At 38.0% G+C, this 27,350-nt stretch overlaps 1 protein-coding gene across 1 annotated transcript; it reads right to left on the bottom strand.

Moving 5' to 3' along the window:
- Nucleotides 1–1,294: 1,294 nt before the first annotated feature.
- On the bottom strand, nt 1,295–26,565 carry LOC140238667 (uncharacterized). The gene is made up of 12 exons (XM_072318567.1): nt 26,433–26,565; nt 24,700–24,872; nt 23,560–23,665; nt 22,654–22,754; nt 20,904–21,065; nt 16,852–16,945; nt 12,049–12,213; nt 10,432–10,883; nt 7,749–7,806; nt 4,818–5,035; nt 3,035–3,246; nt 1,295–1,568 (listed from the first exon to the last, which is right to left on the bottom strand). The coding sequence occupies exons 1-12, from the start codon at nt 26,563–26,565 to the stop codon at nt 1,295–1,297; spliced, it is 2,148 nt and encodes a 715-aa protein (XP_072174668.1).
- Between the last annotated feature and the right edge of the window lie 785 nt (nt 26,566–27,350).

The following is a 27,350-nucleotide window of genomic DNA, read 5'->3' as shown; positions in this document are numbered from 1 at the left end:
AAAAAAAAAGAAAAAAGAAGAAAATCGGATTTTCTACAACGATAACTTTAAAAATAGTAAATCAACCCAAATGAAATTTCAAGGTAGGAAACTATAACTCATTACCTACATCTTTTACAGAAAACCCCCATTCAATTTGTTTCAAAGAGAAATAAGAATCTATGCAGAGCATGTCAGGAATCCCTTCCCTCCAAGCTTTGCCCATTGTCTGATTGTGTTCACAATTCCAAGAGCATCCAAGTCCTGAACTTGGAAGAAACAGACCTATGAAATACTTTAGAACAATGCACATTTCTCCGTGACCACCTAACCAAATTTAATGGGGTTTTCTCCAAAATGAAGGTGAGAAAGTTATAGCTTAATTCCCTGAAATAGCATTCAGATTGTCTAATCATTTTGAAAGTTATCAATGCAGAAATACGATTGTATTTTTTTTTTTGGGGGGGGGGGGGTAGACATACTGTATAGCTATTTCGAGTTTAACAGAGAATTTCTGATACAATATCTGTTTAGCAATTGCGCGTCAGAATACATACGCCATTGTTCATTGGTATGATAATACTGCAGTAAGTTACAAAATACTTTTGCAAAAGTTCTGTGTATTTTGTCGTACATAATTATTATACTAATCACGGTTCGACATTGATGGTAGCCCGTGGGACCACTGTAAAATTAATGTCGGGCCACTATAACTTTTTTTTCAAAAAAATAATATTATGTCTTTTGGTTGCCTAGTGGGGTAGTTGAGATTCAAATTAAACATTGTCAGACTACGAGTTCTTTTTATTGAGTGCCACTACACTTTCTTTTGGGTCACCAACACTTCAAATTTAAGGTTTCTGTTGGCCCGAACGGACAAGCAGAGCAAAAGGTTAAAAGATTAATGTATATTTATGTATTTGCCTATATATCTGTATCTTTTTCCGGGAAGGATGGTAAGGGTCATGAAAATGCACTTCATGACATAAATAAAGTACAGTGTACATCTTCGTTCATCATGTTCATTGTCCACAGTGCAGCAGACATTATTCGATTTTGATCCGATTGCTTGCGACGGCTTGGAAAGCGATATTGACAGTGACTGACTTAGCATAAAATGAAGCAAACTTCCCAGCAGTCAAGATCCATGTAGATGTGCATATGGACAGCTATTACACCAGGGCAAGTTGCATCAAAGGTGTTGAGTGTTTTTGTTGCATCTTATGTTGTCGAAATAGTCAAATGTTTCACAGTCACGATGCGACGAGAGTCGAGAGCAAATCGAGCCCATCATTACCTTCTCCATCATGCATGATCAGTTTGGTTTGCGGCCAAATCTCAGGACTAGGTAGGAAAGGGTGTAGATCACGACAATAAACCCTCCTAACGCGGCATAGTACCCATAAATAGGTAGCGACACGATGGTCAGACTGTCGACCAAAGCGGCACTGCTCATAAAGCTCTGCCGAAACTCCGGCGACGTCGTTGTGTTGGTCAGGGCACTGACATTAGCCGCTCCATCACTGCTGTTCGTGAAAGCGGACGTGACCAGGCATTCCGCAAAGTCGGATACACCTGTGACACTACATCTGTGTAAAATGAATAAAGAATAAATGAAAGAAATAATTAACAAAAGAAATGAAAAACGAATGAATGAATGAATAAACAAATAACGAAAGAAAGAATTCAAGAAAGAAATAAGCGTTTTCACATCAGCCCGACAGAAATCCAAGCTCGAGATATTTTTCGCGATCGCAAATTAGCGCGCTATTTCATTTCCTATTCACATCAGCCCGAACATTATCAAATAGCGCGCTAGTTCGCATTAATTATCCTGCTGTTTCGGAAATTTCCCGAGTTGGACTCGAAAAATTTTATCGATCAATTAGCGCGCTAATTTGTATTCATATTATCAAATAGCGCGCTATTTCGTGATCGGGTTAATTTCCCAAGTAAGAAAATAGCGCGCCATTTATTTTCGAAACATCGGGCTGATGTGAAAGCGCCTTATCTATGAGACCAGTGGCTGACTACATGAATACCGGTAAATTAACAAAACGACAAAAAGACAACTGTTGAATTTTGTTAAAATATATGAGTTTGGTCTATAAAGGTAGAAATATTTTTGATGTATTGATGATACCGGTACTCGTGACAAGTGAGCAATCCCATCACATTGTTGCCTGTAGCTAGTTTCATTTTTTTTCTTCTTTTTTTTTTTGGCCGTATTGCTTTCCTTGAAAAAAAAAAATGGCGTTTTTCAGTTTCTTTGTTCTGATGTTACTGGCACTGCTTGGAGGAGATTTGAGAGAAAAGAAGAGAACGGGACGATGTAACATGCAACCGTCAGAGATAAAGAGGGCGGGAGGGGGGATGGAGGGCGAGAGATACGGTAGAGATATAACGATATAAAGAAAATATAAACAGAATTCAACGTTATTTTCATGTTTCTAGCAAAATGAAAGAGCGCTCAACTTACCTCTGTCAAAGGGAAGAGAGAACACTATTATCCCTAATATGGGTCGGTAACTTTAGTCTAGAGAATGTGTGTTTTTCATTAAAGAATTTATCTTTATATTTTCTTGATATCGTTGCACATAATGACGTTACAAAGTGTAGTAGTCTTTTCATTCAGCGATATAATTAGCTGCACAGAAACTTTAAGAATTTATAACTTATAAAATAATAGATTGTCCGATGTTCTCCAAACTTTTACTGATGCATTCTACCAATAATGCTGCTTTCACTCAATCCAAATTTCTATTTGGTCTTTGATTTCCTTTAAATCTTAAATTCTAGTGGCCGAAAAAGAAAGGTAGTTGCCCAAAATGAAAGAAAAGCATATCAATTCAATTCTAGTTTTATGAGCCGAATCGGGCCACCAAAAGATTTTTTTATTTTTTTATTTTTTTATTTTTTTATTTTTTTTATTTATTTATTTATTTATTTTTTTTTTTTTTTGGGGGGGGGGGGATTTGGTAGCCCTACATTAATTTCTAGTGGTCCCGGACCACCGGGCCACAGCTAATGTCTTGTCCTAGCTGCTTATGTGTACCTTATAGGTTGAGGCACGACAACGAAGACGGCTGATAAAAAGGCGCCGTAAACATAGGATGTGAAACTGGTGTAGGGCAGCCACCGGAGGGCGCTAGGCAGCGTCTCCACGTAAAACCCGCCGAGGAGCATCGAGGTGAGCATAGCGAGGCTGGACACCACAAGAGCTTGGTGGGTGGATGAGGCGGATGCGCTGATCAGCAGGCCTATTCCCTAGAGCGAATGAGATTAATTCTCGACTGTAACCATCAATATCATCGATAATAACAACCATCATCAACAACATCATCATCATCATCATCGTGAACATCATGAACACCATCCGATGATGATGATGATCATCATCATCATCATCATTATGATAATCATCCTCTCATCATTATAATCATCATAATCATCACCATAACTCATCATCAACATCATCATCATCATCTCATCATCGTCATCATCATCATCGTCATCACCATCCCATCATCATTCAATCGTCATCATCATCGTCGTCGTCGTCGTCAATCATCTGTAACTGCGCTGTTCTAAGCGCCAGAGTTGGCTCATCGGTTGCATCAAAAATATACGTGTTAAGAAAGGAAAAATAATGATTAAAATCATATGAAGATTTGATCGCAAAATGGATTAATAAGATAGAACAAAAACAAAACACTTCCAGTAGTTTATACCTTATTATTTTGTTACCTAAGAGAGAATAGGTCTGTAATTACGAATAAAAAATGAAGAGTTTGTTTGCAAAAACCGATAAGTCCATATTTGCCAAATGGACATATTTGCGATTAAAGGTCGAGAAAAATAAAGAGAATAATAAGAAAATTTTTGCTTCTTTTGACCATAACTTCAAAAATGTACCTTTATATGTAGTTACTAATATAATCATTTAAAAGGTATTATTTTGTACTTTACGACAGGGACCGTACTTCAAAATCTTCAAAAATGGACTTATCGGTTTTTGCAAACAAACTCTTCAAATATTTCATAATATTTACTTATTATTTTCTTTGTCTTTATGACAGCTTTAATCACAATTACCTCAAATTAACACGAATGGAGTTAACTCGTCTTGCGATTAAACTCTTCATATCTCAACTACAGGTGTGGGAACCGCGACAAATAAAAGTTCGTCTGAAAAAGAACATTGTAGAAAAAGTTTGATCAAAATCGGATGAAATTTAAGGAAGCTATGAAATTGTGAAGTTTCACTAATTTTCACGAAACAATTCTTAAATAGTCGTATGACTATGCAAATATTGAATTAATGATGTCATCCCTCACAATTTGCCATACATTATAATAGTAATATAATCATGACTTTTCCAGTTTTGTTTTGTTTTGTTTTGTTTTGTTTTGTTTTGTTTTGTTTTGTTTTGTTTTGTTTTGTTTTGTTTTTTGATCAAACACAATTATGCCCAGTCATAATATTATTCCTGATCGAATGACTTCAAAATAACGGCCTGTTATATGAGCATTTGATATACTGGTATCCGAGACTTGAATTTTTGTCGTTTTTTTTTTTTTCGTACATGTTCAGTGAAAATTTTGGGGCGATGACATCATCAGTTCACTCATTTACATTATTGATATATCAACTGCTTCAGAACTGTTATACTAAAATTAGCGAATCTTTGACATTTCATAACTTCCTTACTTTTGATCTGATGTTTATCAAATTCTCACTGTTGTTCATTTTTACTCTTTCGTATCGGACTAACAAAAAAGAGTAAATCAGGCCAGGATTTTCCCTCTGAGAGACTTTTAATAAACTTAATACTGACCTGACCGACCTGCACGGCGATCACCACGGTAGCTAAGAAACAGAGGTACGCCACCACCGACAGGTGGAGTCCAACCAGCCAAAACGCCAGGGTGACCGAAACAGCAGGCATGATGACTTTGAGCGGAAAACCGCTGATGATCTTCGAAAGGAAATAGGCGGACAGCCGGTACGCTCCCGACGAACGCTCCTTGAATATGACATGACGCTCACTCGGAACTGTGGGCAAAATGTTGCAGAAAAAAAAAAATCTCATCTCAGTTATTCGATTGTGATATGTAACGGAAATCGCAAGGCAATGCCTTAATTTCCGTGAAATGGACAAGGCACCTTGATTATCATAATTGTTTATTTTTGGGTGGGAAGGAAATCGGATTCAATATTCGCCAACAGATGTAGTGATATTCTATTCACACTATATCCTTTCTCCTGATAATTCGTTGGGCTGTCACGAGATCCAAGACTTTGAACAGATCCCAGTTTTTCTTAAACATCGCTTAATCATATATTATCAGATATTATACTTTGAAAGAGTAGCGGAAAGATAATACTTGAACAGATCCAAGTTTTTCTTAAACTCCCCTTAATCATGTTATATATTATCAGACATATTATACTCTGAAAGAGTAGCAGACAGATAATACTTTTCATCTTTAATTCGATTCTTATCATCATCTTCATCATCATCATCATCACTTATTATTATTTTACGCACTTTACTATCATAACATAGTATTTTGCTATGATTGTTGGACGTCACTATTATCATTATCACCATTATGGGCCTCCACGAGTACGTGTAAATACACGAATGGTACGATGCCGTACACGACTATTACACATCGTATCGAGAACAGAATACTAATATAGTTTGACAGTCAGTTCGACCTTGGTTGTGGAATGTGATACAGACAAAGAACAAAATAGTATACATCCGGTCGGAAGTGTCCAACAACAACAACGACGAAGAAGAAGAAAATGATCATAATAAATCTATGATGAAGGGTGATTCATAGACCTGTGCTATCGAGGACAACACAACGACGCAACTAAAGCCAACTATAGGTGCCTCGCTCCCCCTGTTTAAATGAATGACATTAAAAAAAATTTACAAGTGGGGGACAAACCATGTGGAATAATCAACCTGCTAAACTTCTACCCCCTATAGTTTGTGTCCTCACATTATCGTCTAATGTATCGAAGAGAAACCCACGCAACCTTGACCGTAGACGTGACTGTATTAAAAAGGAGGTGGGTCCCCACTACGCAACATTGGACAGATGTCATGCGTAAGTGACAGGCTTTTTGAAACGTTTTCAGTGAACAGCAATATCAAAAGCAGGGGCGGATCCTGGAATTCCGTAAAGAGGAGGAGCGTTTACAAAACTAAAGGGGGCGCACGCACCCCCCCCCCCAAATCTTTGTCTTTTTATTTCTTTTGTTTCAACAAAAAAATAAGGGAGGGGGGGGGGGGCGTGCGCCCGGTTAGGTCCTCCCTGGATCCGCCACTGAAAAGGAATTGTGAAATATCGCTGTTCAGCAAAATTACGTGAAACTATGATTCCAAAGACTGTCATATTTTCTTTTCCACTTTAAATTGTTTGTATGCTTCATTTTTCCATCTGAGAAGATGGCTGGATAGCCCGTGTTCAACTGCACTAGCTAAACAGACTAAATATCTTATTCACGACGTTCAAAACCTACAAGATTAGTGATCTTGCGGTTTTGAATCCTCGACTAATCAATCTTACAGATTCGTACAGCTTTCGAGTGAGTGCTGAACTACAAGCTGATCATCTGAAGTTTAAAACATTAAATTAATCACTGAAATTATAACAACATCGCTTGAACCTAAGTATCGATTGCTCATGAATCTCCAGGGTGTTTCCACATAGAGACATTTCTTTTAAGTCGCTTTGAAGGCTACTGAGTGATCTTGTCTTTTTTTTTTTTTGTCAAAGATTGCCTAATGGTCTCCATCCTGTGGAAAGGGGCAATGAAGGGTAAAAAAAGTGAGAAGTACCCATGGGTTTGTTGATTCGATGACTATTTTTAACCCTCAGGTATTACGTCAGAATGTTGACTGGGAAAAAAAAAATAAATTTCAGACTTATACCGGACTTTGTCCTTATCATGGAGATGCGTAAAGAGAAAAAGGAAATTTACCGAATCTTTTCTCTCAGTAGAAAAAAAGAAAAAAAGTTAAGAATTTAGTGAATTGTCAAATCTGAATATTCAAAAAAAAAAATGAATAGAAATGAAGTGTTTATGAGATGACTATATTGTTCATGACTTTATAATTATGAAGGATTTCTGTTTTGTAATGGGAGTTGTCAATGACACTCTACGTTGTTCAAGAAAAGTACTAAAATCATAAAATTGCATATCAAAATGTATGTGTGTTTAACCTCCGAATAACCCCTCTGTACGAGCCTCTTTCTACAACACTAGCCAAATATCAAAAGACAAATCATTTCTACGCAAGATCCATACGAAAGAGTCAGCATCTCTCTAAATCAATGGCAAAATATGACATTTTCATTGTTTTTCAATACGATGATACACGAAGAACAAAGTGTTCACATTATGCTTTTATAACCTAGGTCACATGACCAAGACGTCATTACGTCATTCCTTTTCAGTGATCATTCAGATAGATTTGATACGTCATGCAGACTTAACTCGTTTCCTACCAGACCACCTATTCTTCGATCTGCCCCTCCTTGACTTTCTCATTTTCTCATCACTATTCTCTTGCTATTATTGAGATGTGATTTTCATTTTCTCTATAATTATGCTACTTTAACTAAAAACTCCCGCTTTCGCTACAAGAAGAGGGGAAATCGAAAGAAAAAAAAATCAACATCCGAAGGCATCCAATACGCTTGACATACACTCGAGTAATGTCTGCAGAGGAAGGAAGTGTACTTACACCAGCTTAGCACGCTATAGATGGATTCGAAACCCCAGTAGGCGGTCAGGAAGAAAACCTGGGGGTGGATGGAGAGAGGGGTCAGTCACAACATTTTTACATGGAACTTTTTGTTTCTTTTAATAGCAAATAGAGAGAATGTATATTATCATTATAGCCCCTCTGGTAAGCGTTCAATCCTTCAGAAATTGAAATCACTGAACTCATAAGACTTTAATATGGGAAGGGGGGCATGTGGGATGGAGGGGTGTGGGATGGAGGGAGACTGAACGAAAGAACTGCGGGTTAATAACAATACTTTAGTACTAAGTGTGCGTGAGGCTTGCGGTTGTTAAAATGATAGTGATAATGAATAACATTTATATAGCGCTTAATACTGATATTTCTAAGCACATCAATCCGGAAAAAAAGTGTGACATTGAGGTAAAATACAGCATTATGTATATATTATGATATAGCGACAGCAACAACAACAACAGAATTAAGGTTGAGTAAACAAATAAGTTTTTCAACAATGACTTGAACTTACCAACATTTTCAGCATCACGAATATAAAGAGGGAGTTTATTCCGAAGAGATGGGGAAATAACAGAAAAAGCCCTATCACCATAGCGGGTACAGGTGCGGGGACCATGTGATAATTGGAGAGTGGAGAAAGAACGAAGAGAACGGGTAGAAGCGGAGGAGCGGAAGGAAATTAAGTCTTTAAGATAAGATGGGGCAAGATTATTACATATCTTGTAAACAATAAGGAGGATTTTAAAGGTGATACGTTGATGTATGGGGAGCCAGTGGAGGGATTGGAGAACTGGAGTAATGCACGCCTTAGTGCACGCCCTCGTTCTTCTTGGCAAAACGCAAGCATGAACTCATCTCTGAAAGTGCATGATATTCCATTCGAAGGATATAGATGTTAGCTTTGATGAAAAAATAAAACTCAGGCGAACGAAGTGGCAGATGTTTCAGCGAAACCGATCCTCTGATTAGAAAGTTATGGATTTGTGCACATTTAAATGTTTCCATGAATTAATTTGTCGCAAAGACATCACTATGCACGTAAACCCGCTATAAAGTATACGACTCACAACTATACGACTGACAGACTTTGGATCCGACATAAATCACAATAGCCTCAGAATAAACACGCTTGTTTATTTCAGATCCAAAGTCTCAGATCCAAATTTTGTCAGTCGTTTAATCGTGAGTCGAATAATGTATGGCGGGCTTTATTAAGACGATGATGTCATAGCCTTAATGTCCCTACTTGACCTGATTGATCTGAAAATCACCAAGTACTTCTATTCTTCAATCTCTCTGACTTTTCTCTCTCGCTATCGAATTCGACCTGAACATATGACATTTTACGTTTCAAGAATCCTCGCTGAAGAGAAGGCGGACGGAAACGAAAGTGTAATATGCGAGGGAGTGCGCTACGTCTTATTCAATTAAAACGCCCCATTGGATATCCACAACTGCACCTGAAAAGGAAAAGTTTAGCTTGCGAGGTTTGTCGTGACAGCCTTTAGTAGTTGTTCTTTATCCTCCTCCCCTCTCACCCTCACGTCTGAATCAAAGGAGAGAGGAGAAGGGGATCCGATAAAGGGGGAAATTGAAAGGATTTACATCAAACTTTGAGAGCGAAGACAAACAATTTCCGAAACACTCTTTTCATATTTCGGCTGAACCAGTCACATCCGAAGGAGAACCATCCACGAAGTACTGCTGACCATAGTTCCCTCACTGACTGCCCGTTTATTGATTGAAAAGAAAATCGTTCGTGCAGCGACAATTCTTCGAAACACTCTTGTTTAAAATTGCACTTGTCTATTACACTATATGTCTATCAGTCTGTAAGGATATAAACGTCAGACGATAGCAATAGTGATCTTCGGTATCGTTGGGATCGCAATCGGGGCTCTGTATTATGGTTGAGTGGTGGTCCTTTTTTAAGTTATTTCTATCAAAAGGCCGAGCTAGGTCTCTGTTTGGGGGGGGGGGGGGGGGCGGAACAGTTGTTTCTATACTCTTCTTGTTTGCAAAGAGCGTCGCTATTAAAGTCCATAATAACACGTTTCCTGATTGACTGAAATAGACGTTGACTACTAATAGAAAAACAACAACAAATAGAAAAACTCAAATGATCTATAGGGAATGACTAAAATGATGGGAGAAGACTTCGATTGGTGGCACCTCTTCCTTCCGTTCTAACATGATTTGATTTTTTTTTGAGGGATATGCACGCTTTGCTTTCCACTGGAACCCTCTGGTTTTTGTTTTTGTTTTTTGCACATTGTCAGACTGATATAAGAATTGCACAACATTTTGTCTCATATTCATGAGATTATGTTGGCAGCAAAAAACTGCATTAAAGAACTTTGTGTTTCTCAATGATTTGTTGATTTGTTTGTTTGTTTTTCAATTTGAATTATTTTTCAATTCAAGTTAACTGTGACTACTAATATTAATTGATTTTTTTCTCAAACACAGAATAACGATAACACACGACTTTCGCAGTAAGGTAAGCTAAAAAGGTAAGATGTATGTTTTTTGGGGTTTTTGCCATCTAATAGTACACTTAATTCTCTCTTTTTGATTAGTTGTTGCACTTGTCATTTTGACCTAAAGTAGAGACCAACCCTTCGAAGAGCCCAAATAGTTTTAGAAGCGATAGCTCGGTCTTTACCATGCCAGATATGTTGCGGATGTTCTCTTCGGTGTGAGGGATCTGGAACCACAAACAGCCGACCACAAATGCGATAAAGGTATGTTTGAAGACGTCCAGCGGTGACAGGACGATTGCTCTGTTCTGCCGGAAGTTCCTCCTCGTCAGCGTCCAGAGCTGGCTCCGAAAACCCGTCACCCACTTGTCGTCCCGCGACCCGTGTGAACTGCTGTCGACGCTGCTCTCTCGCGAGACCCTCTGGGCCCCCTTCAGTCGCCCGTCCGCCGAGACGCCGAAGTGTCGCGGCAGCTTGTAGTCGGCCCGTAGCGCCTTCTGCGACGCCGCATTCGTGTTGACGTTCGCGTTGCCGAGGATCGTTACCGTGTTGCCCACGCTGACCATGTCCGTACCGTTCACCAGATTATTGGTAAACACCGAGTCATTCAGGTCCGTCACGCTACAGATGGACATCCCTGATGCCATAATAAGAATAAAAAACAAAACAAAACACGAAACGTTATCAGAAATCTAGACAGATATTCTGAGAGTATACGGTCATATCTGTTTTTATGGCACGAAAAAAAAAAAAAAAAACTGCATACACAAACATGTTCATTTTGCTTGTAAATGTCAAATTAACTAATCAACTGCATGAAACAGTCACAATGCCAAAACAGTTTACAAATACAGTAATCAGACAGTCAGACGATTAATAATTTTCTCATTTTTATTTAATGATTTTTTGCTTTAGGATGTTTGGCATGGATGTTGAAATGCTGGCAGCGGTGTAGGCGTCAACACCAACATGACGTAGGATACTTTAAACAATTTAGTGAGGACGAAAATAGTAACAACGAAAATATACTCGTCTGTCATCATGATAGTGAAAGTGATTGATAACAATAGGTTTAATAAGACTGCAATAGGTGTCAGCCGAAAATGATAGGTTGACTGGTTTTTCTCACATGACTTAATGCTTCTGGTGGTTCAAGGGGTCACTATTATGGAGGATTTTATCATTCTTAGCAGACGGAATATTTTATGTAGCCTTTCCCATTTCGTTCCTCATCCGCCTCTCCCATTTCCACCCCCTTAAAGGTAGAAATATTTCTGTTGCAGATCAGAGAAGTTGAACTTCTCTGATCTGGTTATATATAGGTTATATATAGGTTAGAGGCGGACGTGACAAAGAATTGGACAAGGTTAGAAAGGGGTTGCTCCTGGGACTCGTAAATAGACAGGAAAATTGTGAGCCATTATCTTGACCATCGTGACCAAGGCCTCGAGGGGAAGGGAACACAAGGCCTCGTGTTCAAGGAAACGAGCATTGACCAGGGAAGAGAATGACGTTAAAAAAGTAGGGGATTAAAGAATGACAGGGGGATACATGTTCATTTGCACGGGGCGTGAGAGTAGATCGCTAGAGAGAGAGAGAAAAGCATAGTTGTCTTGCGTGTACAAGTACAGTAGTGTATAATTACTCAGAGAAGGAGATTATAAGGCAGGGGAATTTTAGATAGATCGAGATGGCAAAGAAAAATAGAGGGAGATGAAAATTGGAATGGGTAGAATTATACTTTCTGGTTTCTGTTTTTATGAGTGAAGATATAGAAAGTAAACCGTGGTCATTAGAACTACCGTGGTTGAATCTTCCCTCGAAGCCATTCAAAGCCACATCTATGACGTCACTGTTGATAGTCACCACGGAGTGTCTGACATTATTGTGAGGCTCGTTCCACGACTGTTGTCGCGCGATCTGGTGGATTATGGCTCGCTCTTCATCGGTGCCTTTAACCTTGTCAACTGAAGCGAAAACAGAGGAAAGTGGACAGGAAGTCACTTTTCATTGAAGAAAAAAGAAGTCATTGTCAAATGTTCTCAGAAAGTAGGCCCTACAAAGCAATGATGTTTTCTTCACTTTTACTCTCTGGAAATAAAATCATGTGCCCGGATATGTGTTATCATCAACACCAAACATTTCAACAATGAGTCAAAACGTGACGGTAAACATTTCGAAGTTTCGGCAACTCGGCGGAACATCTTTACTTACATGAATTTCCTCACATGCATTCCCCCGAACTTATTTTAGATTATCTAGGACAAGTAAATGGAGATTCGTGTGCAGGTCGAGTGGAGACGTTTGAGGCAATGACATCATCACTTCATCTAATTTGCACGATAATATATAATAGTCTGTGACCAATGATACTGCTTCTGGAAAACACGTGACTTTTAAAGGGCATTCAAGACAACTATAAGCTTTCACATCAGGGGATACATAAATCGATAGTGCCACGTAAAGATTTGTGGAAATTATTGTGATCCTGGAGCAGATAAACCAATACTTAAAAAAAACACATGAAATACACTGAACAAGTATGATGACATAGAGGGCTCACACATTCTAGTAAATGTAGTAACGTAATCCATAACAATTGAACTTGCTTAACAAGGACACCTGTGTGGAATTTATTCATGGCTTCTTCTTAGAATACCCAGTCATGCATTCATAATTATATGTGAAGCTGTTATGTCATCGTCCTTGTTCATTGTGATTTGTTATGAATTTTGAAAACATTCTTGTATATTCCTCATCCCAATCACTATAAATTTTGAGACTCTACCGAATATAAACAATTTATAGATGTTCAAATACATATCTAAAAATCATCCGGAGGTCTCCTTTAAACTATTTCATAACTTACCTATCAAAGTCACGTTTTAATGAAAATTTCACTGCCCAGGCTGTTCGACATCTCTCTCTCTCTCTCTCTCTCTCTCTCTCTCGATGCAAGCCAATATGAAACGCGGAGTGCCTTTTCAAGCTTATTCCCGTCATTTGGTTAACGGTGGGAAAATGGTTAGTGAGACATGCACGTGTGTTTGTTTTTTTCGGGGTTTTTTTCGTTTTTTTTTTTTCGTTTTTTTTTTTTTTTTTTTTTTTTTTTTTTTTTTTTTTTTTTTTTTTTTTTTTACAGATACGTACGCAATGTGTTGGTCTCACTTCTTCAAACTTCACATTTTAATTATCGAAGTTAGGAAAAGAGTAACTCATCCATAAGCTAAAACAACCAGGTGAACAATCGAGGAGCGGAAATGACGTTATGGTATGACTCATCATTCTAAAATGAATGTGGTTTTGAGCACTTGTCAGAGAGACAAGTATGATATAATATTCAAATACCCCTGGTCCTACTCCTCGAACAGTTGTTGAAAAAATACAACTCTTAAAGGGAACCCAAACCCAAACAGCAACTTGGATTTAGTGAAAGCGGCAACATTAGTAGAACACAACAGTGAAAGTTTGAGGAAAATCGGACAATCGATGCAAAAGTTATGAAATTTTAAAGTTTGGTGTTGGAACCGCTGGATGAGGAGACTACTAGAGGTTATGATGTATGTGTGGAAAACAATATAAAGAAATATAAAGAACATTCCACAAAAATTCGCTTTTCTGGCATAATGAAAGAGCACTTGACAAACCGCTTTCAGAAAACATGGGAAATAATTTCTACCCTTTTATACATATGTCAGTATCAAGTTGATGGAATGTGTAATTTTCACGAAAAATGAATTCTTGTGGAAATCCCTTTATATTTTCTTTATATTACTTTAGATTTTAGACTTCTTCTCTTCTTTTTTTTTGGAGTGGGAGGGGGGGGGGGGGCTTCTGCATAATATTAAGTTTGGAACTCATACTGCTATTTGAATACCGTGATCACATCTTGGGGTGGCAAAGATCGCATATCTATCCACTCATCTATTCACAGGTAACATTTCATATAATCTGACCAGAGAAGTAAAAAGGTGTATCTTAAGTAAGTAAGCCATCGGACTATCATTCAAAACAACAACAACAATAACAACTGTAAATCTCATTGCGATCGCATACTTTTTTTTTTCTCCGATGTAATGATATTATCATGAGTCAATGTCTTTTCAAAGTTCACTAGAATACTCGCGGTGGGACTTTCAGACGGTGTCATTAGGAGAGCTTATCATCCGGTAATTTGTAATTTAGGGAAAGTGACAAGGATTGTAGTTTCTTTTGGCTATTATCGCCAGCCGTGATCTCGTCTGGAGTTAATTATCGGAGTTGTTAGTCACCTGGGGATACTGAGGTCATAATAGTCTGTTCGGGGTTCTAATGCAACTGCTTTTAAGACAATTTACTCGGAACTTCAAACCTCTTGTTTACCTCACATCGAAATACATTGAAATCCTAAAATAAATTAGCGTTGCGCTGATGAAACATGTTAAGGTTCGTCAAATCCATTTTAAGCTTCCCTTACTATCTCTTTACAACTGAAAACAGGATGGTGTCGCATTTGCAAAGATGTCACATTGAATATAGAACGAATAAAACTCACAGATTTTGATTGGGTGGTGCCATTGTTTGTTTTGTTTTTTCTAACTCCCACTGCGTGTCTCACTATTGTCCCCATGTATTCAGTGAATCCACAGATATGATCTGGAAACTTTAATCCTAATTCTTAAGGGAAACCAAATCCCAAATATAAATGTGAATTGACAGAAAGCCTCAACATTAGCAGAAAACATCGATGGAATTTTAAGGACTATACACTTTATGACGTCATCATGGCAGAAATATAAAGAAAGTATAGAGAAAATTCAATATAACCTCACCTCTTTCGGAAAGTAGGAAATAATAGGAAAGTAGGAAATAATCCCGCTCTTAACACTATTGTGTCAGTAACAAGCCCATGGAATATATACTTTTCATGGAAAATTAAATTTTGTGGAATTCTCCTTATATTTTCTTTAAATTAATAGCGACATAAACTGTGGTAGCTTTCTTATCCAGTACAACGGGCAAGGAAATTTTGACAATATAACCTTTTCTTTGGACTATCACTTAGTTTTTGCAGCCATTTCAGATTCGATTTTCCGCCAATAACTTTGACTTCCTCTCAGAATGTAAGGCCTCTTGTCTTCTCATCCCCAAAACCAAAAGATCATGGGGAGATAGAGCAATTGTGTCAGCAGCTCCCTGCCCACGTGGAACAGACTCCCTGACTCAGTGAAGGATTGTGACACTGTCAATGACTTAAAGAGAAAACTAAAATTGCACATTGGTCTACTTTTCTTTGAGGAGGAACATGTTGCAGCTGTTGGAACTTATATATAATATACCGTCGGATTGTGTATTATTTTGGTAATAAACATTTATTGTGAGCTCCTTGAGCACCTTTGAGTAGATATATTGCGCGTTATAAATGTCTATATCATAATTATTATTATTATTATTATTATTAGTAGTAGTAGTAGTAGTAGTAGTAGTAGTAGTAGCAGTACTATTATTATCTGATTTTCCTCAAATTTTAATCAACTGATGTGGTAAAAAGAAAAAACAATAGCAATATTTGTCTTCAAAATAAAATTCCTTGATTATTTCAGGAAGCGTATCACCTATAGTAATGCTGAATAATCGTGACAATATTATCATGAAATTAGGCTTTTTTAACATTGGAAACTAGTTGAGAGTGAGACTCCCGTAGGCCAATGCTATAATTTACGAGTCAAAATGAGTGAGATCAATAGAAATGCATGCAAATGAAATAAAGTAGAGTGAGAAAGGACCAAAATGAGTGAGTCTCACTCTCAATGAGTGAGAGTTGGCAGCCCTGGGCTGATGACAATATATGTTATAGGCCTACTACTTGTTCAGTAAGGTGTTTTTGTGTACAAAATTATGAACAAAACCATACCATGCTGTTTTAGAGACCTTTTCCCCCTCAAAAAGAGTTTTCATAATTACAGCACACGATCATCGGTTTGTCTATACACCTTGGAAGACACAGAACAATGTTATACCAGTACAACATTTGTTTTACTAGACCAAAGACTGTGGAACTCACTACCCCTGCACATTACCAGTGCCTCATCTGGGCATGTTTTTAAAAGCAATACCTGTTATCAATGCACTGTTAAGAGTAATATTTGAGATTTAAGAATTGTTGACCAAGGGTTGATAAACTAGCATAAATGTTCATTTTTTTTCTTTCGTTGTAATGTCTGTGAACTTGTACCTTGCTTAGATCTTTTTTCTTTGTGTGTGTGTGTGTGTGTGTGTGTGTGTGTGTGTAATTGCGTAATTGTGTGCGTTTGTACATAAATTTTGTATCATTGTATTCAAACTGTTCTATTGTATCAGGGCATCCCAACACAAGTTAACTGTTAGTGTAACTTCTTGGGACATGTCCTCATCAGATCTCTGTATAGCTATCGTATTCCTTGTAAATTGTGTCCTTGCGATTAATGACTTGATTTGAATGGAATAAATTTATTTGTAGTTTATTTGTATTTTACTGATGTTGCTGCTATCACTCAATCCGCATTTATATTTGGACTTTAGTTTTCTTTTATAACTGGTGAAAATATACTGATGAAATCGATCCTTTTATAACTGGTGATACTTACTGATGAAATCGGCCGGATTGTAGTGCTGAGGACAGCGGAGGCCCATTTGAGCGAAATAGTCCAGAACTTGAAAAGCTTCGCCAAAATAAACAGTCTGAGAAATGAAACAGAAACACGTAATATACAGCAAGTGATACGAAGCTTTAGCAAAGTTTAAATGGATGATATAATTTTGGTTGAGATGGGGTTTCAGGAATGATAATGAGAGAACACTTATGAAATATGAAAAAGCATCAAATTCTAAGAGCATCAAAGAGCATCAAGAGCATCAAATTCAAAGCATCAAATTCTAAGAGGAAGTCAAAGTTATTGGCTAAAAATCGATTCTAAAATGGCTGAGATACCCAGAAATTAAGTGGTCCAAAGAAACGGTGGGACCCATTTTTTTTTTTTTTTTTTTGGGGGGGGGGGGCACTTTGTTTTTATATATCTCAGTCATTTCGAATATTTCAGATTTTCTGCCAGAAACAGCGAAAATTATTTCTTTTTTCCTGATTTTTTTTTTTTTTTTGGTGCAATTATTAAAACAAGCTACTGGACATTTTTTTTTTTTTTAGCAAATTCGCAGGTAGAAGCTTTTTCTCATACCAAAATATATCAGAGGTAACATTTGTTCTTTTTGGGGAGTGGTTTTAAGGCAAGTTTTAGATTCATGCAGCTGAAATATGAGATTGAGTCATTTCTGTATATGAAATGAATATTGTGAGAGCATGATACTATCAACTTTCTGGTTTTAATATTCATAAGGACTGGTCAAGAAGTGATTTCCGATTTTTTTTTTTATTTCCAAATGTAATAACTTCCTTATTTCTTCTCCAATTTTGATAAGTTTTCTATTCTGCAGGGATTTTTTTCTGTCTTTCTTACGATATTGACAAAAATTTTGAGGGAATTTCTTCTTTAAGAGGAGAAGGGAAAAGGGAAAGAGAGCTAATGGCAAATTTCTCACGGAAACGGTTTAAGATTAAACTTATTTCCAAGTGGCCTCATCTCATCCTCAATTTGTAACTTCGTCAGGCTGATTGAACTTATTCAAATATCCCAAGAGACTGAAAAAAAAAAGTCCTCATTTGTTTTTTTAGGGGAAAACAAAAATATTCCGTTATGCGACCTCTATGTCTGCAAATTTTTCGCCCATAAAGACTGGTCAATTACATTCTCTTCCGATTGGTCATAATTCGCTTAGGTACTTCTGACTGGCTATCTGCGAGGGCAGGGTGGACAAGTGTCGTGTAGCATTTCAGCTAAACCATGACATCCATGAGGTATATATTTTTAGCAGTTGGTCAACGGCCCCCTGCTGAGTGATTTTCATGACATTTTTTTTTCTGTACCGACATGTGTTTCCAATGAAAAAAATAAATAAATAAATAACCCGTGTCAGATGGAGCATTCCGTGATGAACTAAGCCCCCAGGTCAGCTCCTATTAGTCACATGTATGATATAGCAGTATATGGTGTACGTGACTTTCCCGTGAATAACGCGCAAACACTGAAAAGTGTTTATCATCATAATAAAGCAGAATGCGATCTAAAAGAGCAGATAATTCACAATCCTGTCAGACATCTGCATACATTGCTGTTTCTTCTCTGTCTTTTATCCTAACTAGGCTGTGATGTCTATTCCTTATCCCCACCGGTCATTTTGAGTTTTACCCGTTCAATACTGAATTCACGAAACCCTCATAAACTTGATACGAAGGTCACCAGGTTCCCGTACGGAACGGGTTGATTAGCTCTATCATGTGTAGAGACGACGAGATCATGCGCTTTTGTGGTTCACCAAGGCATTACTATACTACATCCGGGAACTTGAAGACGAGCGAAAGGTGAGAAAAAAATAATCATGGTACTCTGTCCATAATCTCAAAATGATATTCGCCATATAGGGTTGTCCGTGAAATTAACAGATGTTTGCTTCAATGGTTGTCGATGCAACTTATCTGGGTTTGTCGTCTTTTTGCAAGTTCTATGCGCCGTTCTTTCTTTCCTTTGGGCGCTTATGCGGTAGTAGTAGTGGTATGGCATGTAGGGATGAGAACATTTTCTTGTTGATGCTTGATATTTTACTTAAAAACCGAAGCAATTTCAAATCAACTGTTGATGATGTCGTTTCATATTTGGGGATGTTAGAAAAATTATTTTGGGATAAACAAGGGACAAATTCAGTGCCTTTATACTACACTACAATCTTCTTCAACTTGAGACAGTATAGGCTGTGTCGCTCTCAGAGAATGGCCGTCATCTTGACGGCATTTGTTGATATACTAACCCCCATGAATCTAAAAAATTTTCCCGCGCACAAATAGTGGTGTGGAAACACAAAATGGTTATGAATGAATTAACTGCGCACGCGCGAATGGGATCTCATTTATTATTCTCGACCGAGAATTGCGTGATAAAAATAATACATTCCCGTACAAGAGATGAGAGACTCGATGTATATCGCGTGTGGTATCAAAGAAAACAATGTCTCCTTCGACTCTAAAAATAAAGAAGAGGGGGTGGGGTGTTCTGCTTAAACCTCGCTTAAAGATTTTCAGAGGCTGACTGTAGTTTTATTCACACGCAATGTGGCATGTTCGGGAAGCAGAATGGTGAATCCAGACGCCGACGAAAATTGTAGTTTATCTGTACATCTACATTTAAAGGGATGCGTTTCAGTAATGGTTGAGGTGAGGATTAAGCTTTTAACTTTTTGCGAGATATATACGTAGAAACCACTCAATGAAAAGGGCATACAATCTTTAGAGGAATTCAAAGTTTATTTTTGAAAATCGGATTTGAAATGGGTGAGTTTTCAACAACAAAAAAGTAAAACAATGCAATCCTAATAAAAGGTGGGTCCCACCCTTTATTCGATTAGCTTTAATTTGGATATATCGGCAATTTCAAACCCAATTTTCATCAAATAAACTTTGGATTCCTCTTAGAATTAAGTTGTTTTTTTTTCATATTTCATAAGATGTTTCTCATTATCTTTAAAAAAATCATCAAATTCTTTCAAAACCTGAAGCCCCATCTCAACCGAAACTTTATCATCCCTTTATTATCCCTTTATCATCCACTAGGGTGCATTGTAGAGGAATTAAACCTTGTTAACAAAATCCACTCAGTTCTTACGTAGTAACAAGCTGATATTGTTCTGTATCTTATCACTTCCCCCCCCCCCCCCCCCGAAGAACATGTCGTTAGACGAAATATTCAAACAGGAAATTACTTAATGACTGCCATGGTACATTTTAGTTTGTATGTGGATGTGTCCATGTTTGGATAATGATAATTTGAATGACAGGTGCTCCTTAATTTCGCATGTGAGCTTTTATGTAATGCACCCGACTCATGTTTAGTGCCACAAGAAGATTGAAAATTTCAAAATGAAGTCATGTCAATGTGTATCGCAAGCCCGCCAGATCAGTCCACTTTTTCTTTTTTCTTTTTGTCGCTGTTCGCACGCGTCTGACGCATCGGCACAATTTGCACTCACTCCTCACGCCATAAGCCAATTCAGAGTTAAACGACCTTTCTGGGCTTTTTTTTTTTTCTCTCTCTCCCTCTCTCTCTCTCTCTCTCTCTCTCTCTCAGATGGTTAGGCACTTCATTACAAAGCGACACAATGCATAATTTTGCTCGACACAACAATGAATATATTTAGGGAATTTATCGATTTTGTTCAAACAAAAGATGAACTTGTGTAGACCAGGTGGCCATAATGATCCATCAATAAGCACTTAGGAAAATTCATTCTCTTGCATTGAATGCATCAACAATTTTTGTTTTTTCTATTGATTTTGCTAAATACCACTTTTGCCGTCAGGTTGATGTGCTAGCAAGTAACATTTATACAAGGGGCCTTGAATGATCTTTATATCATAGATGCTTATCAAGGTGAATTTATAAACCAACATGCGTTCTTGATATAAATGACTTCTTTTTCTGCTCATGCGCAAAGTGGAACCCCAAATTTGTCCAAAATCCTACCTCTTTACTATAAAGACACACACACACACACACACACACACACACACACACACACACACACACAAACTCACCTGCCCCTCAGAAAGAAGAAGGAGCCTGTCGAACAAGTGAAACACGTGACTTGATGGCTGGTGGATAGACGTTACCACAGTCTTGTTGGACGAGATCGCGTATCTCTTCAGCGTGTCAAGCAGGTCGGAGGCTGTGCGCGAGTCTAAGCCAGACGTGGGTTCCTATGTTACATCGTGGAAAACAGACGGGCAGACAGACACAAATACACAGTGATTTAAACAAACCAACTCTTACTATCAAGATTAACTCGGATTGATTTAAAGCAAAGTCTGTTGCCAAAATGAAGCGCGAGTCATTTTACCATCAATTGCATACTTCTCACAGTTTGAGAAGTTTGACGTTTTTGACGTTTGAATTTTTTGCACTGATGATAAGGTGATGATGCTGATAATAATAATGATGTTGAAATAATACTGATAATAATAGTTAACATAAGAATAGTATCAATTACAATGATGATAATGATAATGATTATAATAACGACAGTAATAACATCAATGATAATAATGACAAAGGTAAGAATCGATCTGTCTTGCAATGCCCCTTGTCTGCGTAAGTGATCATGCCAAATTAAAAACAATTATATATATCTCAATCAGGTCACTATTATCATTGATAATAACGTTAGATCTCCGGGGAGTCATCCCCCTGTTATACCCCCTCCATCCCGAAAAATTAGATTCTACATTTTCATCATAATCCCTTCTTCACCAGTACCTTATGGCGAAATGTAGGTTAACCTAGGATTTTTGTCGCGTGTCATTCTAGCACGCAAGGGAAGGTGTCATATTCGCGTCAACTTTGATTGGAAAAGTGGACTGCCTTCCAATAAAAAAAAAGATAAATAAAAAAAAAATAAAAAAAAAAATCTGGGAGGGCTATTCCATTCACGCAACAGCCCGATCGTCTAGGTGATTCATTATACGGAAACCACACACGCTGTCGACCGCAAAGGTCGGGGACGGGGCGCGCGTGCGGAACATAGTACATCCTCTTTATTTCTCCTATATAATCATTCACAGGGTGATGAGTACGCAGAGTGATGCTTTGCTTCATTTCAAAGACGATAAAAAAAGTGAACAGGAAACTCAAGCATGTGGCATGGAAATTGATATCTTTCCTTATGATTCAAAAACTACCACATGAAACTGGCTATTACTGTAAATCATGTTTAGAAGAAGTGGGCATTTAAATAAACATGTTGAAAATAACTGTAATCTGCAAAAAGCTTAAGAAATCGGGCCTACGGAGATGTTTGTCTTAGCAGCGGTTTGTATCTAAGAATCCGAAAACAAATATACAATACAAGGAGTTTACAAAAAAAAAGTCCAAATATATAAAGAGAAAGCTATAATAAATGTAACAATTTAACCTGTACATAATAAAATATCTCAAGAAATTGATATTAATAGATAAACATACAGCTATTTTTCTAAGGTAGGCCCTACAGTGTATATATATGGCATGTTATCATCTTATCATCTTATGTATGATTTTTTTGTGTGTGTGTTTGAAAAATGCTGAAATGATAAACCAAACAAAACGAAACAAAAATCATAAATGATAAAACAAAAACGCAAGAACCAAAGCGATTTTGCACCTATATACAAGAAAACCATAAACATAACAGACGAAAACATAAACACGGTTATACACGTGAACAGCGGCATATTTGTCTGCATGCGAAGATCCGAGAGAATAATAAGCCTTATGATAGGGTGTGTCCTTTATATTGTCTGAAACACTCACATCCAGTAGGAGAATTGACGGATCTGTAAGCAATTCGCAGCCGATGTTAGCCCGTTTCTTCTCCCCTCCGGACAGACCACGATTTAACGAGTTTCCGATCTCTGCAAATTACGGGCAGGGAAGAAAGGAGATAACCACCCAAAATACATTTTGCACGATTGGGAGATTTTGTGCAGATACATAATAGTCTGAATTATAAAAATATCTATTAATGTACATTTATTTTAACAGCTTATAACTACATGCATGAATTCTTTTCAAACGCCAAATGGAGTACCCGAAGTTGAAGAAGCTCTTATTCTGCTCTCACTGATCCACACCACTTTGGAAGCTGAAGCCTTATTCGACAAACCCTCCTTATTTGCATTGTTTTCAATTCAATTGAATTCATTTATTTCATTCTCATTTTTCTTCCAACAAAACATAACACAAGGTAACTCAGGAATTCTATCATAAGCATTACAATGTACGAAAAATAAACGATAGTCAACAATCTAAATAAATATAAGTTATGCACACATACCGGAAAATACAAAGTTATGTTTAAAGGGGAAAAAGAGAAATGAGAGGTCCAGTAAAAAAAAAAAATAAATAAATAAAAAAAAAATTCAAAGATGTAACCCGTAAAGGAAAGGATTTAATCTGTCCGCGAGTCAATAAAAGTGAAAACTGTTTTTTTTTTTGTTCGTTCTGTGGTAAAAGTGTAAGCACAAAGCTCGTCTGAGAGTTCGTCAGAAATATTAATCGGACACTTACGTAAATTTCGAGGAAAATTGGACAATCTTCAATATCAGCAGGTAAATATTTCCAAAGTTTGGTTAAATCTGTGTCATCGCTGGATAAGAAGATCTCATCAGTTCGTGATGTCAGAGTTGCCAGGGCAACAATGTGCCAGGCACAACTTACTTGTATCAAGACACCTGCGGAGGTCCAGCACATCTACGATATTTTCCACCTTCTGCAGCTTCTCTTGGTAGCTCATGCTGTCGGGTAATCTAAGCTGAGCTGTGAACTGTAGAGACCAGGTGTACGGTACCAAGCAATGGTGGAATTATCACAGTGTATAGAAATAAAACAAGGTGTATTACCAATGCATTTATAAAGATGATATTTGGTGAACAGATATTGTTGATTTTATGTAGTAATGCGATCTGAGGTCACCACGATATCGAACAATTCGCAGTTTTGTTTGTTATCGGACTGATTTAACAACCCTCGAACACCCTTAATACCGTCGCAGTATTGACATTGTATTGAAGCTTTTAATAGATTTATCAGTAGAATCTTATCGAGCAACTCTTTCTGTGTCATAGACTGTAGCAGCGTATCAAACGCAATGGATTTTTCTCTGCCAATTGGAACTGAAAGCACCCAAGGGGTTAGCGATTTGGCAACATGGAGCCTCCAAGGATACCTCTTTTATAGTGAAAGGTCTAAGCGTCTTGTTTGGAATCATTGCCATCATTAGTTTATACCATCGTCGTGAGTATCGTCACTATCAACTTTGCCTAGGTCGAAGTCGCTTGGGTAGAATTTCAATTAAGTCGAAATCAGTTTTAAGACGGATATAAATCATTTTTGATCAAGAGTGTCAATCCACTGCTGCTGATGATATCATGCAAGTCAAACATCTACCTCTTGAGTATCAAAAAACTTATTCTCAATGACCCGAATTCACGAAGGTGGTACAATCTTTGTCCATGGTTTAGACCATGGACAAACGTATGGTGGGCCAAGTGTAGCATGGTCTATTTCATTACGCAATCAGTCATTTCGTCACGAAATAGGCCATACTACACTTGGCGCACCATACGTTTGTCCATGGTTTAAACCACGGACACAGACTGTACCACCTTCGTGAATTCGGGCCATTGGGTTTGACTAATCCGGAGTGCTCGACTATAATTATCACCAAATTTCATGTCGTTGTTGTTATTTTTTGTCTCATCAGCATGGACCATGCAGGCGGTTGCTCCAAGTGCAACGTGCAGACGACAAAAAAGGGGTACATGCAGGTAAGTCACGTAAGTATTGCAGATAGCCTACCATCAGAGTTTCCCTAAGGGTCAGTTGATCGAGGAAGAGATCCTCTTGGAGTACGAAGCTAATTTGTCTTCTCAGCTGCTTGTTCAGTCTGTGTCCGTTGAGACGGATACGACCTCCCTCAAGTCGCCGATGTCTCCCGGCTAGGCAGTTCAGTAGGACCGTCTTACCAGACCCTGACACAAGCATGTCGGCATGAATGGAAAAAAAAAAAATAAAACGAAATAAGAGTTCTCACAAATGCTCGTTCAGTCCCAATTTAGTGGGGAATCTTAATACACCAAAGATATATTTTATGTGCAGATAGATGAGCAATAAACATCAGTGAAGTTTAGGAAAATCGGACTGTAGCAGTTCAGAAGTTCAGAAATAGGAAGAATTGGTAAAATCAATTTGCCATCATCCCGCTGGATGATTAAGAAGATTGTGACCGCATGTCGCGGTATGGCAACAATATAAAGACTACACAAAGATAATTCAACATAATTATGTTTAATTCTCTGTTATAATGAAGAGACAGTGACTAACTTTTTTCAGAAGTCAGGGGAATGATATCACTACATAAGCATAACATGTAAAACACACATGTCAGGAATGTGTACTTTTCATAAAAATGAAATCATCATGAAAACTTGATAACATTATAAGATGAAAAAAAATATTCCTACGATCACTGAATCCACATATTGCATAGAATATTTCAGGTAAATTTCCCTTAAGTTGAGAGATATCCTATTTCTTGAGTACACAGATCTAAGAAGTAACCTATAATGTCTACGCCTACTTGATGATCTTGGCGACCAAGAACAAGTCATCAATTCATTTGAGCAAATCCTAGAGGGCACACCCTCCACATAATACCCACTTAACCATTTTTTCCACTTGCGTACGTGACAGACAGTTCTTTGCAGAATCTCGACGAAATGACCGTTTTCTTGAACAGGCACTATTTTCTGTCACAACATAGGTTGTGTCGATTTTCTCTCCCTCAAGGAGCATTCGACGCTCACTTGACTTTCTCACATAATAATATTTGTTACCCAGGGAGAATAGTGTCACTATGTTCACTTCTTCTCCCAATATCCCCTCTGCATAATGACAACAACACGCGTGCCTCGATCCTTTACTGGAGGAAAATTTGAGGGGAGCAAAAGCCATCAAATTTGCTCTAAATTCTGGCAACGACATAAAAGTTGGAATTAAGGAAACGTGTAATATCCTCGGTTGGCACTGTATTATACGTGTATCAAACGAGATCTTTAATGAGATGTTGGCCCGAAAAGAATAGGCGCGGTCAGACTGGCAAAAGATCGCGAAGTTTAAGATCGCGATCTTTAAGATCTCGAAGATTTGCCAGTGTGACCGCAAACTTCCCGCGAAACTTCTCGTGAAACTTCTCGATCTGTTTGCGGGCGTTGTTTTCGAAGCGCGAGGCCATTGTCATGTTCAGATGTGCATTGTTACATCACAATCACTAGCCATCGGACGGCGCACTCTTTCTTGCGCGCGTACGAATGGCCCAAACTTCGCGATCTTAAACCTCTCAATCTTTTGCCAGTCTGACCGCGCCTAATGAGATATTACTTAATGGGTTCCGATATCTATGGGCAAAGCAAACATCAAGGCTGACGCAGTCGTTCCGCACGGTAGCTTGCGTACACGCGTTATACGTCAAACTTTAGACCGATCAGGTGGCACTGTTCGCCGACCACGTGATCATGGAATTTCTTACTCACCGCTCGGACCCATTATCGCCAAGAGTTGTCCCGGCTCGGCCACCCCGGACACGCCCTTGAGAACATCCCGCTGACCGATGCGGAGACAGAGGTCAGTGAAGTCGAGGGTGACCTTCTTCCTCGATGGCGACATGGAGCAGACGCTTTCGCTGAACTACAGAACCATAAAGAAACAGACACACAACGATTAACCCTCGGCTCCCAGAATTCATTTTTTTTTAGAGTGTTATTTTTAATCATTTCTTTCAAATCTATTGTTTTGATGCTTTTTTTTTTGTCACATGAAAAATAAAGGAAATAATAAGAAGACTATTTCACAGCCATTCACAACCATATTTGTGACCCTGCATCACAAATGAACAAAAAGTTGCCAGATATGGATTTTTAGTTGAGGATAGATCATGAAAGAGCAGACTCTAAGCTGTAAAATAATGTATAACTCAATTCAAATGGACTCCCCTAACCTATCTAAATACTAGAAAGAAAGCACACACTCTGGAAAAGTGTGAACTGAGAAAAGAGGCTCTGAAGTACAGGGTCTATTCAAGCGCTTTATCTTTACCAAGCCGTGCGAGCTGTGCAATGAAAGGGACAAAACACATGATGTACCGGAGCAACAGGGGTTACCAAATTAAGCTGATATTGAGCATGTTCTATTACACATTCTGTCCATGGTTAATGCTAACTTTCAGATTAGCAGAGTTATCTTTTCAATAGGTATTAGACTGGAAAGTGAAGAGTATGTAAAGGAGGTCAAGAAATGAAAAGGAGACTCTAAGACATACCCGATCATTCTATTCTCCCCCAAAAATGGGTTGCAGAAAAACTGCTGAAAACACACTTTCTCATTCATGTTATGATCCCAAACTTAAGAATAACGTAGGAGAAGGATAGCTCTTACAGAAAATATGAAAAAAA

Source organism: Diadema setosum, chromosome 15 (genome assembly GCF_964275005.1).
Source record: "Diadema setosum chromosome 15, eeDiaSeto1, whole genome shotgun sequence".
NCBI classification, from domain to species: domain Eukaryota; kingdom Metazoa; phylum Echinodermata; class Echinoidea; order Diadematoida; family Diadematidae; genus Diadema; species Diadema setosum.
Note: the sequence above shows the minus strand (reverse complement) of the source record. Positions and strands in the feature narration are given on the sequence as shown.